The sequence below is a fragment of the Dysidea avara genome, chromosome 8 (genome assembly GCF_963678975.1).
Source record: "Dysidea avara chromosome 8, odDysAvar1.4, whole genome shotgun sequence".
Lineage (NCBI taxonomy): Eukaryota > Metazoa > Porifera > Demospongiae > Dictyoceratida > Dysideidae > Dysidea > Dysidea avara.
Window position 1 is genome coordinate 32,607,235 of NC_089279.1, and position 16,515 is coordinate 32,623,749.

At 38.4% G+C, this 16,515-nt stretch overlaps 1 protein-coding gene and 3 non-coding genes across 4 annotated transcripts in view; all 4 read right to left on the minus strand.

The window, feature by feature from the left end:
• Positions 1-16,515, minus strand: part of LOC136264167 (splicing factor 3B subunit 3-like) — a 21,434-nt gene continuing 4,919 nt past the window's right edge. The window contains exons 11-27 of the mRNA XM_066058875.1: positions 14,399-14,550; positions 14,192-14,347; positions 13,512-13,667; positions 13,137-13,348; positions 6,787-6,844; positions 6,583-6,737; positions 6,077-6,251; positions 4,716-4,921; positions 4,496-4,655; positions 4,139-4,264; positions 3,947-4,086; positions 2,919-2,991; positions 2,759-2,857; positions 1,685-1,828; positions 1,525-1,629; positions 282-377; positions 1-206 (exon numbers count right to left, since the gene is read on the minus strand). Coding sequence (XP_065914947.1) covers positions 162-206; positions 282-377; positions 1,525-1,629; positions 1,685-1,828; positions 2,759-2,857; positions 2,919-2,991; positions 3,947-4,086; positions 4,139-4,264; positions 4,496-4,655; positions 4,716-4,921; positions 6,077-6,251; positions 6,583-6,737; positions 6,787-6,844; positions 13,137-13,348; positions 13,512-13,667; positions 14,192-14,347; positions 14,399-14,550 — 2,258 coding nt within the window. The 3' untranslated portion in view covers positions 1-161. The remainder of the gene's footprint in view (positions 207-281; positions 378-1,524; positions 1,630-1,684; positions 1,829-2,758; positions 2,858-2,918; positions 2,992-3,946; positions 4,087-4,138; positions 4,265-4,495; positions 4,656-4,715; positions 4,922-6,076; positions 6,252-6,582; positions 6,738-6,786; positions 6,845-13,136; positions 13,349-13,511; positions 13,668-14,191; positions 14,348-14,398; positions 14,551-16,515) is intronic.
• On the minus strand, positions 2,638-2,717 carry LOC136265273 (small nucleolar RNA SNORD24). Its single transcript, XR_010705467.1, has one exon. It is a non-coding gene; the product is annotated as a small nucleolar RNA SNORD24 (small nucleolar RNA).
• Positions 3,541-3,619, minus strand: LOC136265272 (small nucleolar RNA SNORD24). The gene has a single exon (XR_010705466.1). It is a non-coding gene; the product is annotated as a small nucleolar RNA SNORD24 (small nucleolar RNA).
• Positions 6,429-6,504, minus strand: LOC136265280 (small nucleolar RNA SNORD31). The gene has a single exon (XR_010705474.1). It is a non-coding gene; the product is annotated as a small nucleolar RNA SNORD31 (small nucleolar RNA).

The following is a 16,515-nucleotide window of genomic DNA, read 5'->3' on the forward strand; positions in this document are numbered from 1 at the left end:
ATTTACATTTTGATACAGAAATTGGTTAATAACTTGTTAATAAGAAAGATAGATATAATATACATCTATGTGTGTGTGTGTGTGTGTGTGTGTGTGTGTGTGTGTGTGTGTGTGTGTGTGTGTGTGTGTGTGTGTGTGTGTGTGTAGTAAGTTTAATCATGTTAAAAGGCACATCTAGTCCTTAAATCTTCTAATTTCTTTGCCACCTACAAAACAAAGTTATTTAACAAGTATGACGATATGAAATATGCTGACTAGTACAGTTGTACCAGTGTACTAACTTCACTAGGTGTCCTGTCTAACTCGTCAGCAATACTTCTCCTTTTGGCTGGCTCCAGTGAATTGTACTGCTCACACAAGTCTCCATCTATCACATTCTATAAACCACAATCACTATAGTAACCTTAGACAATATCCAGGTACAGTGGAGTTCTCTGACTCACAAAGCAGAACATGAACATTTTAACAAGACTATTGTCTTGAACTTTTACAAATAGGCTCAGGATGGTAAATCTGACTGTTCTATTAGAGTATTTGTAGATAAGTTTCATTGTTCTATTAGAAGGGCCAATGAGAGGAGTTAGGGGGCGTGAAGCCCTCTATAAAATAATAGATAAACAGACAAAAGGACATTACAAGAACAAACTTAGCTGACTACAACTAAAAGTAAACTACTAACTGATAAGCTTATTAATAGCTCTAACATGCAAACAAAGTTGGGTGGCATCCCCCCCGGAAAATTGACTTGAATACGAGAACAATTTTACAAGAACAAGCTTAGCTAACTAGCTACTAGACTACAAGCTACTAACTGGTAAGCTTATTTACAGTTTTAGCATGCAAAGCATGCCAACTTAGGGGGTCTGGGGGCATGCCCTCAGGACATTTTTGAAAATTAGACTCTCTGAGAGTGATTTTAATAATTTATCACAGCATAATAAAAATTTATTGGATTGTTGTATTAGGGTGATTGCTGTATTAGAGCATCTCAAGTTCGAATTTTATAGCAAGCTTTCTGTTAAATACATACCACCTAGGAAATTATTGTACTCTATGCCAGACTGATTTTTAACAGTTACTATAACTGAATGTTTGCCTGACTGCTGTAATAGGGTGACTGAGTACCGTAGGTGGGAAAAGTTTTGCAAATTGCACTCTACTCTGTATGCCGGCGTAAAAGTTTCGCGATGCTGATTTTCATACTAATTTAGTACTGTATAAAATACAAGCATGTAGAAGCTAACCGGCGTAAAAGTTTCACGATAACTACTGCAATCGTGAAACTTTTCCCACTCGTAACTTTCCCCGCCTACGGTATCTTGATCTTACGTAGGCACCTTATAAGATTATTACAAGTAATGGTTTGCTGCCACATTGCTATGGATCTCTTTTGAGCTTGGATGGTATCTCTTATACTGAGGCTTCTTATAGTCTACAGAGTGGGGCCCAGGGCAAAATGGCCAGTTGCCCCCCACGTCGGCGGCACTGTCTATTATTGTACCCACACTCAAATTACTACACTACCTTAATGGGATAGTAATATGATCGATAGGCTAGGTGATCTCTGCCACCCAAAGCTGGCAGCTCCGCCCTCATATGCATCTGAAGGTGTTGCAAGAAGTCAATATCCTGTAGAAGGAAACAAGTGGGAGTGGCTAATAATCATGTGATCACAACCACACACCTCACGAGATGAGAAAGGTGCTAACATTCCAACAGTTCCTGATAATGTGGTGTAGACAATAGCTTCTGAACCACCTGGGATCAGGGTAGCTTTCTCCAGTGAGTTAATTATCTCCCCAACATGTATTGTAGCTATACAATCAGCCTGTGTGAGCATAACTGTCATAATTATAGAGTTGACATTATATGGTTTATAGATTAAACTATGGACTATTAATATAATATGTTACTTCAGTGAAACCATAGTTTTTCACCTAACAAGCCTCTCGTTAAAACATTGACATGTGACCCACTGAGCAAAAGTTGGCTGTTGTCTCACATTTCTCGAATTCGGTTTTATTAATCTCTGTTACCTATAGTAACAAAGGAGTGGAGAGCCAAAGTTTCTGCCTATTGTGATGAATAGTCTTGGAGTTATAGCACTAGACAGTTGGAACAGGAACTCTATTTACACATGGCAAATAAAATACAGGCACTTATTTAACCAATCATAATTCACAACTAAAGCAAGCTACAAAGACAGGGTTTGGCTCAGTCTGTCCATCATGAACTGGCACATCGATCAAGGTATAGTGTTTTCCATGTACAACTCTGAGTGGACAAGAAGGCCATTTTAACAATTAAACGATAACAACAAACTATATTATTTCTACTGCATCATAAATAAGCACCTATACCTCACATACCGTACACTGTACAAATACGAATCAAAGATCTTCTTACTCCCAATGAACAGGAGAATTGGTGGCATATAGGTTTTATTGATTTGAGCTTTGTTCCAGTACATAACAAAACAATTGAAACGTGAGTAAAATTTTTTATGTAGCAGTAATAGTTTATTTCAATACATTTTTATAGCAGAATAGGATTTTTTGAAAACAGCTAGTTTTTGCTCAGCGGGTCACATATCATCAATAAGCTACAGGCTAACTATAGTTTAAATATTGTAGTGTGATCTTCAGAGATCTTGGTGGATAATTGTCATCACTTAACAGTGAAGTGATCAAGACTAGCAAATATCAACATCATTAGATCACTACTATGATGTTCCATATAATACACACCCTATACACACCTTCTGTGCTGCTCCGCTCAACCAGCCACGATCCCATATTGTTCTGGTTCCAGTTGGGTCTTCATCTACTTCATCTGATGTGTCTTGTGGTAACCGGATCTGTAGAGGTGTGTACAAACATAGCCCCACCCACTTTATGCAGTGAAGAGGTGTGGCTCACCACTGAAAGATTTCCGAACTTGTCAGCTGTTGCTACCGTGTTGAAGTCTAGTATAGCATTTGCTGTCATCCATCTAGAATACAAGTATATGTTTCTGAACTGTTGTACAAAAATTCTTTGTAATTTCTACAAGCAGTCAGAGGGATTACACACAAGATGTATAATCTTGTACAACCATTACTTGTTGGACATCTGTGAGTTCTGAGGGTAATGTTATAGCCATTTTCAGTGGTTGGGCATACAGTTGATCAACTTGAATATTAATGCTTCATGGACATTCTACCACAGCTATCCTAATATATTACCTGGCGAGCATCTAAATATTATACTTGTCTGTCTTAAACATAATATTCAATATTTGTTTCTAACAATACATGTAGCGGGTAATGACCATTGAAAAATATATCACAAATATCAGAGTAACGACAGTTTTTTAAAGTGATTTTGTAACACACACCACAATATTTGGTTATGTACCAACCCTCTATTAGTACTGTACTTACAAAGGCACTCCTCACTATACAGTATTATATAACACTTTCACCACTGAATTTCTTGACAGACCACACAGCACACTTTAAATCATGCTATACAAGATACTAATGATGAGTATTGTAGTGTGATCTTCAGAGATCTTGGTGATAATTGTCATCACTTAACAGTGAAGTGATCAAGAGTAGCAAATATCAACATCACTAGATCACATTAAGCTCCTATACTTCAAGTAATTGCTATACCTGAAGTTGCACAGGTAATTGACTGAGGTAAGTGTTAGACTATTATAAGTGCTATTGAGCAATTTTATTCTTAGCTGGTGACTTGATATTAAAGTCTTTCATACATGTATTCATGCATACAGACGGAATCATGTAAAACTTCAGAAATGCATGATAGAAAGAATGCTCAATATGAGCTCTACAATTCATGTCAGCAAGAGTATATACTCTTGATGTCAGATATAGCAGTGAACGGGTCAGTGACCCAATAAAAAATAACACAGTTCAATTTCCATATCCTTTTAACAATACCTCTGGTAGGTGTCATCAGCAAATACGATCAGTTGATTTTCCACTGGTCTATAACGCAGAAAGTGTACAGACTCCTGAACATCACTAACATATATCCTGTGACCAACTGTCTTGATGTCCACTATCAGGTGGGGAATATGCTAGTGGGGGATGATCACATGATGGTCATTAAAAGTTATACATCACACACACCTTGTTTTCACATTTTCGTAACATCTTTTTCTTGCCAATGTCATAGATACGGAGTAGTTTTCCTACACCAACCAACAAGCGGCCTTGAAACGGAGCCAGAGCTGTTGGAACATTGTCCAGTGGAGTCTGTAGTGGATAATAATATGCGTATTATGTCATCATCTATATAACTCAAATATTTCCTGAGTCTAAAGTGAAGTGAAAAGTATGCACATCCTGAAGCTATTGCAGGACCACCAAAAGATAAACTCATTACAAAATTTCAGTGATGTTAAAAAGGTTGGGAGAAATCATGACTAGATAGAAATTTTGAAGTCATGTTGAGACAATGCAATAGAATAAGTGGGTGGGGCTCACCATGTGCACTAGCTCAAACATACTACCATCAGGAGCAAGTCGGTAGACAATTAAACAACCACCAGAACAGGAACGTGGATTGAGAATGAGATCTCTTGCGGTACCAACAACCACAAACCATTCCATATCACCACGAGCAGCAAACTGGCAAACCGTCAAACTACAAGAAACACAATTAACCACTTGATCAGCAACACTACCACAGCTTCAAAAAGTATACCTAAATGCTGCTTCGTTTTGCTCTAGTTCAACTAACTGTAGGGTTTTCCCTTCAGTGGGATGCATCAGTCTGACACAAGACGCCCACATACCAGCTCCTGCTTTGGGTGCTCCAAACATCGACTCTGGAAGATCTTCTGCAAGAAATTCTTGTGCCATCTGAGCAGCAGCTTCTTGTTCATCTTCTCCAGCACTCTGGATCATTTCCTAATAATCAGGTATAACAACATGTCAGTTATACAGGAAAAAGCAACAACCACACATTTGTACTACAGTACTATATGCATGCATGCAAGAAGACAGACACACACACACAGGGGCGTAGCTAGCCAGAACATGATGGAGGGGCAGGCATGCCCCCACGAAACGTTCAAAATTATTCATAATTGCAAAAAGGGCTAATGACCCAATGGTGGGCTAGCCAACATACGGTGTTGTATTATTACAGCTTACACAACTAGCTGCTTATCACGTATCAATGATTCAATGGAGGTATAATTCGTCGAGCATCATCGCACGTGCAACAACTGTACTCCAACAAATTCATCCACAGTCCGGTAGAGCTGTATTGTTAATATTTTAGTGTTAATACAAATTACTTTACGTTAGCCACAGCTTTTGCTGCAGTCCTAGCACACTGCTGACAGGATGACACGTTCACTCACTTCACTCGGCGAAATCAAATGCCACGTATTGCATGAAACTGATCCCACTTGTCTTTCTTGCTAGCAGAACTTGTAAGCTTGTGACTGATCCGCCTGATTGACTGATAAAGTAATAAAAATAGACTACACTGCCGTACAAAGATCGATCTAGTGTGATCGACTCGAGAAAATAAACTTGGTACATTTAACACTTTATCACCTCGTAGGCAGTAGGTTCGTAGCGTCATCTGGTCTCACTTGTGAGTTGCGACTCCTGCCGCGGCGAGGTCCTTAGAGCGGGTCACTCTTCAGATTCGAAAATGTTCTATCACGTGAGTAATCTAGAAGTGTCTCTCTAATATTTTCGTTCGGTGGATTCACGAGCGAGTTGAATGTTGTGTGTGCACGTTCACTAGCAACCTCTGGTGATACCGCGTAGTAGCGCACATAATTTAGTCATTTGCGTGTCAGTTTAATACTGGTAAGCTTGTGACGGAGGTTTTCAAAAAAAAACACTACGGTGATGGGGGGGGGCAGATGCCTCCCCTTGCCCCCCCTTGGCTACGCCTCTGCACACACACATTGACATACACACAAACATGCACACACAACATCCTCAGATATACAGAGCCATTCCATCAGTTCTATATCAGACTGGGGCGGCAAATATCTCATCATTGGAATTACAACTGTATTGTACATCATTTAGAAATCTCACCTCAGCCATTAATCTTTTCCTTTGCAATTTGGTGGTCTCAGTGAAAGCATTATGATCTGTTTCTATGACAACCAGCTTAGAGGAGGGAGGATGGATGACAAACTTGCGAGGTGTGTACCGTAATGGTGTGGACACCTGGTTGAACACTACTCCTAACTTCTCAAGAGCCAGAATCCTGTAAACAATGTCAAATAGAACATTTGTCATAATTCACAGCACAAGGTAAGCAGCTAGCTTTCTCAGAAGAATTACGTACAGCTCCCATCTTTTACTACCCACATCCCAACCTAAGGATCACACTTGCATTGGTCAAACTAGTACACAAAAATTCCTCAGTAAGTGGGAACAATGTAGCACCTCAGAGCAATATAGCCAGTCATTCATAATATATTTCAGACTGGGGCGGCATATATCTCATCACCGGTGACTAATAATTACTACACATAACAACCAATAATTAAGGCACAGAATATACAACATCAGACAATTATAAAGTTATAGATCACCTTAGAGTGTTAGCTGAGATAGCCACAACACCCTCAGGGCAATGTTCCGATGAGAAACAACTGGCATATTCTAGTAGATCATAACTGAGAGGTGTTAAATGGAAGCGTGACTGGTAGGTATAACTTAGCCATGACCGACTAGAAACAGCAAGCACCTATAGGGATATGATGACACAACACTACACCAGTACAAAGGTCACATACTGATTCTGATCCTAACATTTTCACTCTGAACAACTTCACAGCTCTTGTACCCAGATATCTACAATAATAGACACAATGGATTAGTTTATAAACTACAAACTTTACATACACAACCACACAAGAGGTAACGCAGCAGCGTTGCACACTGATAATCAGTTGAATAGCCGATATTAGCTAATTTCGCAAATATCAGTATCGGTTACAAACCACAGAAATAATTAGCCGATTAACGAAACCCACAGTCAATCAGTATAGATGGTAATAAACATGTGGAAGTGGTTAACGTATTACATTTATTAGTTGTATACCGTATAGTGGGAAATTTTTGAGGGATGAAACTTTCGCGAAACTGTGCAAAATACGATTTTCACGTTTTTTAATTCACGAAAGTCTAGAAAGCAGGCAATAGCTATATGTATAAACTGAAACATTTCACGATTATATTTTCACGAAGCTATCATCATTCGCAAAATTCGTGCCAGTTTCATCCCTCGAAAATTTCCGGCTATATGGTAACTGTTTAGGCTTGATTGTCTGTGAAAAGTATGGTTGCAAGGCTATAGTAGGCTGTGTGTATTAATTAGCTGCCAATGCAATCAGTTGATCACCCCTCACAAAAGGTTTGGAATCCCACTAAAACACTGCTTAGGTGTTTTACAACTACTTGGCTGCCATTGATTAGTGTATAAATGTCTCTTTTGGAGAATTTATAGTTGGCCCTTTTATAGAAGTGGCCTTTCTATACAGGTGGCTACTAAGAAAGTTTCCATTGTACTTCAATGAAATTGTTCAAACTGGTTGCTTCAAATTAAAGCTTTATAAAAATGCACAGCATACTTCATTTGCCCTTTACAGTCGTGAAACTTTTTTGAATGTGTAAAGAGCTTTTAACAAGTGCCAGTCTTTATTACTACTAGCCGTCTTTCGGTAGTCAAATCACAGCCACAAACAATTGTCCATTTAGGACAGATACACAGAGTAATAGATCACCTTGTTACTTTATATCTGTGGAATTCGGTTATTTTACTGCTGGATTTTACGAAGCCGATCCAATTGCACATCAGGCAAAATCAAACTAACACCACCAGTGGATAGCTACACTACCTGTCTATTGGTTTTGATCCTCAGATATCTTTTCTGGGTAGTGTCACTGGTTGAATGGTGGTTTCTGGCCCTGTAAAGGACCTGGCGTCATAAGAATCAGTGATGCACAGGTGTATAGATGAACAAACATTTTCTATGTGGTTTTTGTTGTGTATCAGCCACTAAGGAGCCAGCACAGCCCTTGGTAAATACTAGTAATATTACTTCACTCGTCCCAACTGCTTATATGTTCGCTATCATATTTTCCAGGAAACTCTACAAGCAGCTACAAGTACTGGAAGTGGTCTGAAAGTTAATTAATCCTTTGTTATATGAATTATTTTTATACAACCACAAAAAACCGCGAGACAAAACAATAACAGCTTGTGTGACCTATGTGTGAAACGTGTGAAACGTGTGAAAGCCATCTTTCAATTAACACTAAACAGTTTGTACCATTCAAAAGATCTCTCTTTACCCTACTAAGGCATCTAAAAAGTTTAACAGTAACACACAGAACTGCGAAGCGAAGAAACTTGGCCTGTCTCGAACTGCGAAGCGAAGGAACTTGGCCTGTTTCTTCTTCGTTTCATGAAAATAAAAACCGAGCCACCATCTTGTTGCTGTGTGATGATGTCACACCGTGTACCAAACAGCTCACCATCATGTGAGGATTTGTTTAATCTTTAGTACTGGCACCGAGACAAAAGTTATGGCTTTTCCACAGGTATATAAACGGTACACGTGTTTATACTTCTTGTGTGTATTTTAAGGATGGTAGATTTCCCTGGCAGATTTTCTTGGCTTCACACAATATACCTTTCGAAATGCCTGGGCCCCCTGAATAAAATGATGGTGGTTTCAGCCTTGTAGCCCTATGATCGAAGGCACTACATATGGATAGATTTCAATAGGCATGCGTTCAAAGCCAGAAACCAGAAAAGTGGCTTTTCGGTAACAAAGGGTTAATAAATTGATGCACGTCTTGTGTAAATTTCATGATCATGATGCTAACTTTACTCTAATGGCTTAAAAATTTTAAAACGATTTAATTCAAAACTTCTAACGTGTGGTCTGGATCAGTTTTCTTAAAATCCAGTCACAATTCACATGGGATTGTCCTACCACCACGAATTGGCAATGTACACCATTAACAATTACCTTATTTGACCAGTTAATAGCCGTAGTTCATTAAATAGCCACCTAAGATAGTACCCACTCCACAGCTTAGTCATAAGTGCTGCTTTCAGAGAGTGTGGCTTGTATCTGAATAATTATACTGATGCAAGTGTTGATAGGACAAGTTTGGATCAGAAGCCAAGCTAAAAGAGCTGTTGTAAGCTAGGAAATAGCATTCTGAGAGAAGTTAAAATGAATAATAATACTGAAGGATGATTAAAAAAAGGTCAATGATTCCTGGATCCCTATAAATGCTACTGCTACATAAGTTCATAGTAGCCAACTTCAGATAGTAGCTGGATGGTTTTCCTTGCTGAAAGTTATAGTGGCCGAGATTGTGGGTTTTAATTTATTCCCACTTTCTTATGGCTTTCACTTCAGTACGCTTTGTTGGTCACTTCACAACATCGTTATATTCCTTATTACAAATTCTATTATTATTGCTCTCTACCTAGCACACTTCAGAGGATTGGCTCTGATAATAATAATCATCACAAGATCAGATGTTATCAACTCATCATTAGTGTACCAAGTTGTAGAAAGAATTACACAAGGCTAGAAATATATAAGAACAGCTAATATTTAAGTGTGAGGATTATCCAAGCGCCATCCCTTCTTGTTAAAATACCACTACATGGTTGGGAAAGTGACATATCACACTGTAGACCATACATTGTACCTCAGACTGCTAGACGACTATATGGTTTGTTGGTACAAAACCATAAAAGATTGTATTGGGTTTGCTGGTATGCACTGCTTGTTGCAAATGAAATAAATATGTTTTGTTCAACTCAGTATAGATCATAAAGATGATCTATGTCGAAAATCGTGTTGCAATGAGGCCTTTTTGTTCCACGATAAGTGTACATGTCTTAACAATGTGGCACCACTACAGAGCTGTTTGTGCAGCATAACCACTTTAATGCCAACCATTAGTTTATATGTGGGATTGCCATCCAATACTCTAATAGAGCATTCATGTAGATACTCTGAGAATCACAAAACATGCAATAAACTTGACAGCTATGAAAGTCACCAGTAATGTAATAGAGGTTATCTGTTTATGTCATTTTAAGTTAGTCATGATTACTAGACAATATATTTTTGAGATAAAAAAATTAATGGCACCCATGCGAGAAAATGTAACTTTTTGCGATTGTGCACAATTGTTATTAATGTAAAAATGAAGTAGGGAACCAAGTGATGAAAAGTAGTGAAACAAACAATGAATGATGATATTACAACATAACTCAGTAGGAAAATCCCTACTTTGGCATTCCCACTAAGCTATGCTGTAATACCACCATTCATAAATTAATAATTTTTAGTCGTTTTAATCCTTGTTAAACAGAGAGGATTATAACTAGTCTTCGTTGATCTGACATTATGTCAGATCAAAGTCAAAATTGATCTGACATGATCTAACATTGTATGGCAATGCTTGTGCAAAGCAGCAGCATGCATAAGCATGCCAAGCTAGGGGGATCTGAGACATGCCCCCTGAAAATTTTTGGATTTTCAAAGCTTGGATGTGAATATTTTGACACCCAAACTCCTTCAGCAGCCATGCACTGCATTATCGTTAAGCCACACATATAATATATCTGCAATAACAACACTATGATTTGACATGAAATTATTCAATATGACATGTATAATAGCAATTATGGTCATAATACTGTAGAACATTTAAAGACCCTTTAGAAGCCATTAAGATAATGTGTGAACATGTGGTAGAATGGTGCAGATTGTACTTCATTGAAAGGTGCAGATTTGATTCCCCAACATAGGGAACTCCCCCCCACCCCCCTTTTGGAACTTTTATGCATACATTTTTAGAAGTTCTTCAACTGCTCTATTAGAGTAGTTGACTGTTGACCGTTCTATTAGAGTATATCAATCTTTTGTAGCGGAAAGTGGTCGGTCATCCTTGACCGGTTTAGTAGGTAATTGGGCGGTCTTCGAGCTAATTGGTTGGTAAATTTCTGATGGCTGACCGTTATAATCCACTCTGTTATTACATTGCATATTGAAACATAGTTTCCTGGAATATGCAGGTTTAAGGGTTAAGGTCCTCTACCTAAGTTAGAACCTTGGCAAAAATCATAAATATTGTTAACCAGAGTAGATGGAATGCAGTGTCTTGTTAAGATTCACCATCTCCTTTTATACACCTACATACAACAAGCAATTGTGGGCTTTAATTTAAAGTAAAACCTTAGTAGTTATCTAAACCCCTAGGGACCACCTGGTATTTAGATAACTGAAACAGTATTGCACTGATAATTGGTTGAATTATCAGTAACAGCCGATATTAGCTAATTTAACAAGCATTGGATCATTATCAGTTACGAAGCAAAAATAATTTGTGACTGGATTTTGGAAAAACGATCCAAATCGCACATTAGAAGTTCCGAGATAAACGGTTTTAAAGAATTGAAGCCAGCATAACTCTCCAAGGATAGCAAGCACACGTATGAAATTTACACAAAAGGTGCATCAATCTATTACCTTTCAAGCCACTTCCAGTACTTGTAGCTGCTTGTACATTTCCCGCCAAATAAGACAGAAAATCTGAGCAGTTGGACAAGCGAAGTAGTATCACGAGTGCTCACAAAGGGGTGGAGGCTGGGAGGGCAAAAGATAGACCTCAAAATGGAGGCAGACCACGATTGGAGTCCAGACACCAGATTACAGGGCTGTGCTGGCTCCTTAGTGGCTGATATGTAGCAAAATCAACAGAGAACACGTCTGGCCAACATTATAAGGTTGTCCACCAGTAAACCACTGACTCTTGCCAAGTCAGGTCCTTCACAAGGCCTGAAACCGCCATTTGAGCACTCCACACCACCCAGAAAAGACGTGTGTAAAAACCAGCCTCGTGTAGTTTGAGTAGTGCTGAGGGTCAAAACTTGTAGTACGATAGTGTAGCTATCCACTGGTGGTGTTAGTTTGATTTTGCCTGATGTGCGATTTGGATCGGTTCTGTAAAATCTGGTCACATTTACCGATTAACCAAAACCCACAATCAACCATTAATGACAACAATGAACAAGTGAAAGTAAAAAAAAGCGGTGAACACCAGTAAGTGATACAATATTTATTTGCTGCAACTGTTTAGGCTTGTTTGTGAAAGAATGGCTGCAAGGCTATAGCAGGCTGTATATTTATATCGGCTGCCCATGCAATTAGTCAATAACTCTTCACAAAAGGGTCTGGAATCCCACTAAAAACACTGTTTGATAAGCTGGTTTAGCTGGTTTACAACTACTTGGCTTCCTTTTCCATGAAAAGGGTTAGTAGCAAATCTGTAGCAAACATCATCCACTCACACAATTAATTACATTGATTACAAATCCATACACACATAAACTAAGGTGATGTTCTCAGAACATCAGCATGTTGGTTACAGGTATAGGAAAATAATCGGTATTGGTAAATGTAAGAAAATGCATATCAATATCAGTACAACACTAAACTGAAAAGTCCAAAACTCTGAAAATATGTGCAAAATAACCTTAGAACTATGTATTAGTACTTTCCCAAACAATAAAAAATAATGAAAATCTAACTACTCTAATAGAACAATCATTTCCATATAGTTCTGTTAACCAGAGTTCAGGTTCCACTGTAATGTAAACCACAAATACTTATCTAACTCAAATAAAAACGGCCGGATGAATGGACTCTTATGTAACAAAAAAAGTTTTGTAACAGGGACAATTAGTAGTTTACATTACCACCCTGACAATTTCAGCTTGACTCACGACTTTGCTTTTTTTAAGTCTGGTTTTTGGTACTGCGTTTTTGTAAAACATCGCTCCATCATGGACCACACACCAAACAGTTGTCATTCTGCAGCAAGTGCTACCACAACACAGCTGTTGAAATTATTTATCCCTGCTTTGGTATTTAAAATATACCATAACCTTAACTTAGGTTGTCAACTAAACAGGACTGTTAATGCATGTTGTTTCCATTAAAAATGTTCTAGCCCACAAAAATTAATCCACACAAATATTTTAAACACAATAATTAATATTTCATAACATAAAATTTCCCCAATTTTTAGTTACATACACTCTCACCTTGTCCTAGTGTCAGAAAGGTCACCAGTGACATTATCAACAGCTGTCCTCAACAATACTCCATTTTGCAGTCCGATGTTTAGGAACAGTCCCCCAACTGACACAAGGTCAGCACCTACTGTACTATCTGGTGATGACTGACCCATCTCAACCAAACACAGTGACTCTGGGGAGGCTGGTAATGCCTGCATGCTAAGGGGCTGTAGGCAGTCCTGTAGAACACAATAGTCCACAATTAATATGTCAATAGATGTCTACTATGAAAATTGACAAAATTAAGGCCTTAATAAGTTTACATATCAGCTCAGTTTCTAAAGTCTATAAACTCAGGGAGACAGAATCTTTAAACTGTTAAATGTTGGCAATGTTACTCACTGTAGGATCCAGGGAGATGATTCTAACAGTTTGGTCAGCCAGTCCGATGGCCAGGAACCTTGATCTTTGTTCCCCTAGTGGAACTGTAGCTAGACTGAGACAAGAAACTTCAGCTGACATCTCTCGACGTTCAGTATACTCATTGAGTTGTCCAGCCTGTCAAGATAACAGTGTGGAAGTAATTCAAATGAAAGCAATTACTATAGTATGTACAAGTCCTGAAAAACAGCCAAAAATTAAAAGTGGATTCTTTTTTCAAGAGAGTTAACATTTCAGCCAACCAGATGATTAGTGGTGACAGCAAAGGTGTCAACAACAGACACGTATGGTTTGGCCCCATTACAAGTTTGGGAAAGGGCTGTAATGGACACTGCTTTATGGCTTCCCAAAGGAATTTTATGGCGACAATTTTGATTGGCCATAAATATTGTGTCAGACATTTGAACAAAAAGATTTTTAGTAGGTCAAGCAGTGCTGCAAATGAGCCAAATTTCAAGATCATGTGTAATTGCATCCATGAGTCATTAAATGTTTTTGAGGATCCAGCTCAACGTGTACATCCTATATCAAAATATTTATTACAATTTAGCTGTGGGCGCTACCACTAGTGACTACATTCAGTTACCATTTCAGGAAAAGCCATGCACATCTTACAAACATTACACATCAGTGCTCCTTACTGGGTCCATTTCAAAGTAGACCAATTCTCCTCCAGACAAAGCAATCACTACTTGTCGTTCATTAACTGCACATTTTGTAATGTACTTCTTCCCTGGAGTCTTCCACTCATTAACACGCTTGTCAGCTTTGATGTGACGAATACCATGGGTATATACCTACATGTGATAAATCACATGAACTGACCATAGCTCATGTGATGCACATACTTGTAGCAGGGCTTCTTCTCCTAATTGATGAGCAGCTAAAGTGGGTGTGGTACCCAAAAACCCTGAGTTTGTAATTTCTTCAACAGTTTCTCCGATTGACAAAACAAGAGTAGCGTTTGTGAAGGAAACGATAATATAGGCATCATACTCATCTGTAGTGATTATAACAAAAACACCAAAACACACACTAATTCCATGTATTTCCTGGCCAAAGGGCATGTGTGTTGTGTGTTATTTAGTCACATGCTGGTGTAAGCACCGCTTGGTTGTAAGCCACTACCTACCAACAACAGGTCATCAGATCACCCATCTGTAAGGGAAGAGAAGAGAGGGTGAACAATTGTATGATCACCCTCTCCAGTCAGTACATCATCTCAGTAATACTAGTGGAACCTGTTTTAGGACCAGGTCTGGCTTTAAGCTAGGTAAAAAATGGATGAAGGAGGACACGTCTTAACTGACAGAGGAACAAGAACTACCAAATCCCAACTGAAGTGCAAACTTCCAAACCTCTTATTAGTCAGGGTCATTTAAAGAGGTTCCACTACATTAACATACCACTCACGTGTGTATTTGTGTGTGTGTGTGTGTGTGTGTGTGTGTGTGTGTGTGTGTGTGTGTGTGTGTGTGTGTGTGTGTGTGTGTGTGTGTGTGTGTGTGTGTGTGTGTGTGTGTGTGTGTGTGTGTGTGTGTGTAATGCAAGGATGCATGTATTTGTAACATACTACACATACAGTTGGTCACCGTATTTCCTCGTACAAAAATCCTGCTTTTTTGTTTTCTTCTCAGCATTTTTGACCTGGCCTGTAAACGAATAGGGCCTTTATTTTGAGACCGGGCGTTTATTTTGGATTGGTCCTACTGACACCTGGCGTTTAATCAAATATGGGTGGTGATAGAATGCAATTGGTAAGCATAGAAAACAGCGACACTGTGTTGACTATATAAACAAGTGAAAAACGATTGGAAAATACTTGTATCACAAATATCTGCATGCACTTGAACTCATTCGGACTACTCACGTGATTACTCATAGTACCTCCATCCCTTAGAAGGCTCTAAACTCCAAGTATGAAGAAGTAGCAGTGACAAGGGAAACGCTTAAAGCCATTAACAGTAGACTCAAGTAATAGCCCAGGCCTCTATTTGAGACAAGGCATTTATTTTTCAAAGGTGTTGGAAACCCCCAGCTTATAATCAAGACAGATGTTTAATCGAATGCAGCTTTTATGCGAGGAAATACGGTATCCAAACACCTTGAATATTATAGTGATTGTTGTATTTTGCCACTGTGAATTAAATCAACAGGCTTTATTTTTATTAACAAATTCATTTATCTGAACTAGTGAAGCTCCAGGGACCAGCAGCATTCGGATAACAGTAGATTCTCTGTATACTTACATGTGTACTTGTTCAATCAGGAAATTATTGCCATCAAAAATTTTTTGTCACTGGCTATATTGACAAAAATTTTAACGAGATATATTAACTATACGGATAATTTGTGCATACAAATATTAACGCTAAAAAGTACTCCGTCAAAAAATTTCATCAATTATACTAGAGACAAAAATTTGTCACATCGAAATTTTAATAGACAAACATTTTCTATGTCGATTTTTTCCTGATTTACAGTATATTAACAAGTTAACAAAAATTTGGGAATTTTCAACTAGAGTAGAGACCACAGCACATCGATAAAAAGTACTGAAATAAGCTGGAGTAGTGCAAGATATTAACCCTTAAACCCACAGAGAACTTTTGGGGAATGCATGATTACACAATACAGGCACGCATGGCGACACTAGGTGGGTAACTCAGCTTACAAATAAACATCCATTAAAAAGTCTGTTCACTGGGATACTTGGAGAAGGAAAAATGAACACTGTAACTACAGTGGCTTACTTGTTATGAAGTGATGAACAGCAACGAGGCACGTCTCCGTGTTTCAAAATTCTTGCCACATGTTTAATTTCGATTGTGGGTTTACTCACGAGTCAAATATGGCTTGATAGCAAATTTAACAGCAACTCAAATGGAAGTTGTTGCAACGTGATAGGAGCAACTACCGAGTTATCAACCATTTTATAAAGGTATTAAAGGGTTTGCGTGTTTCC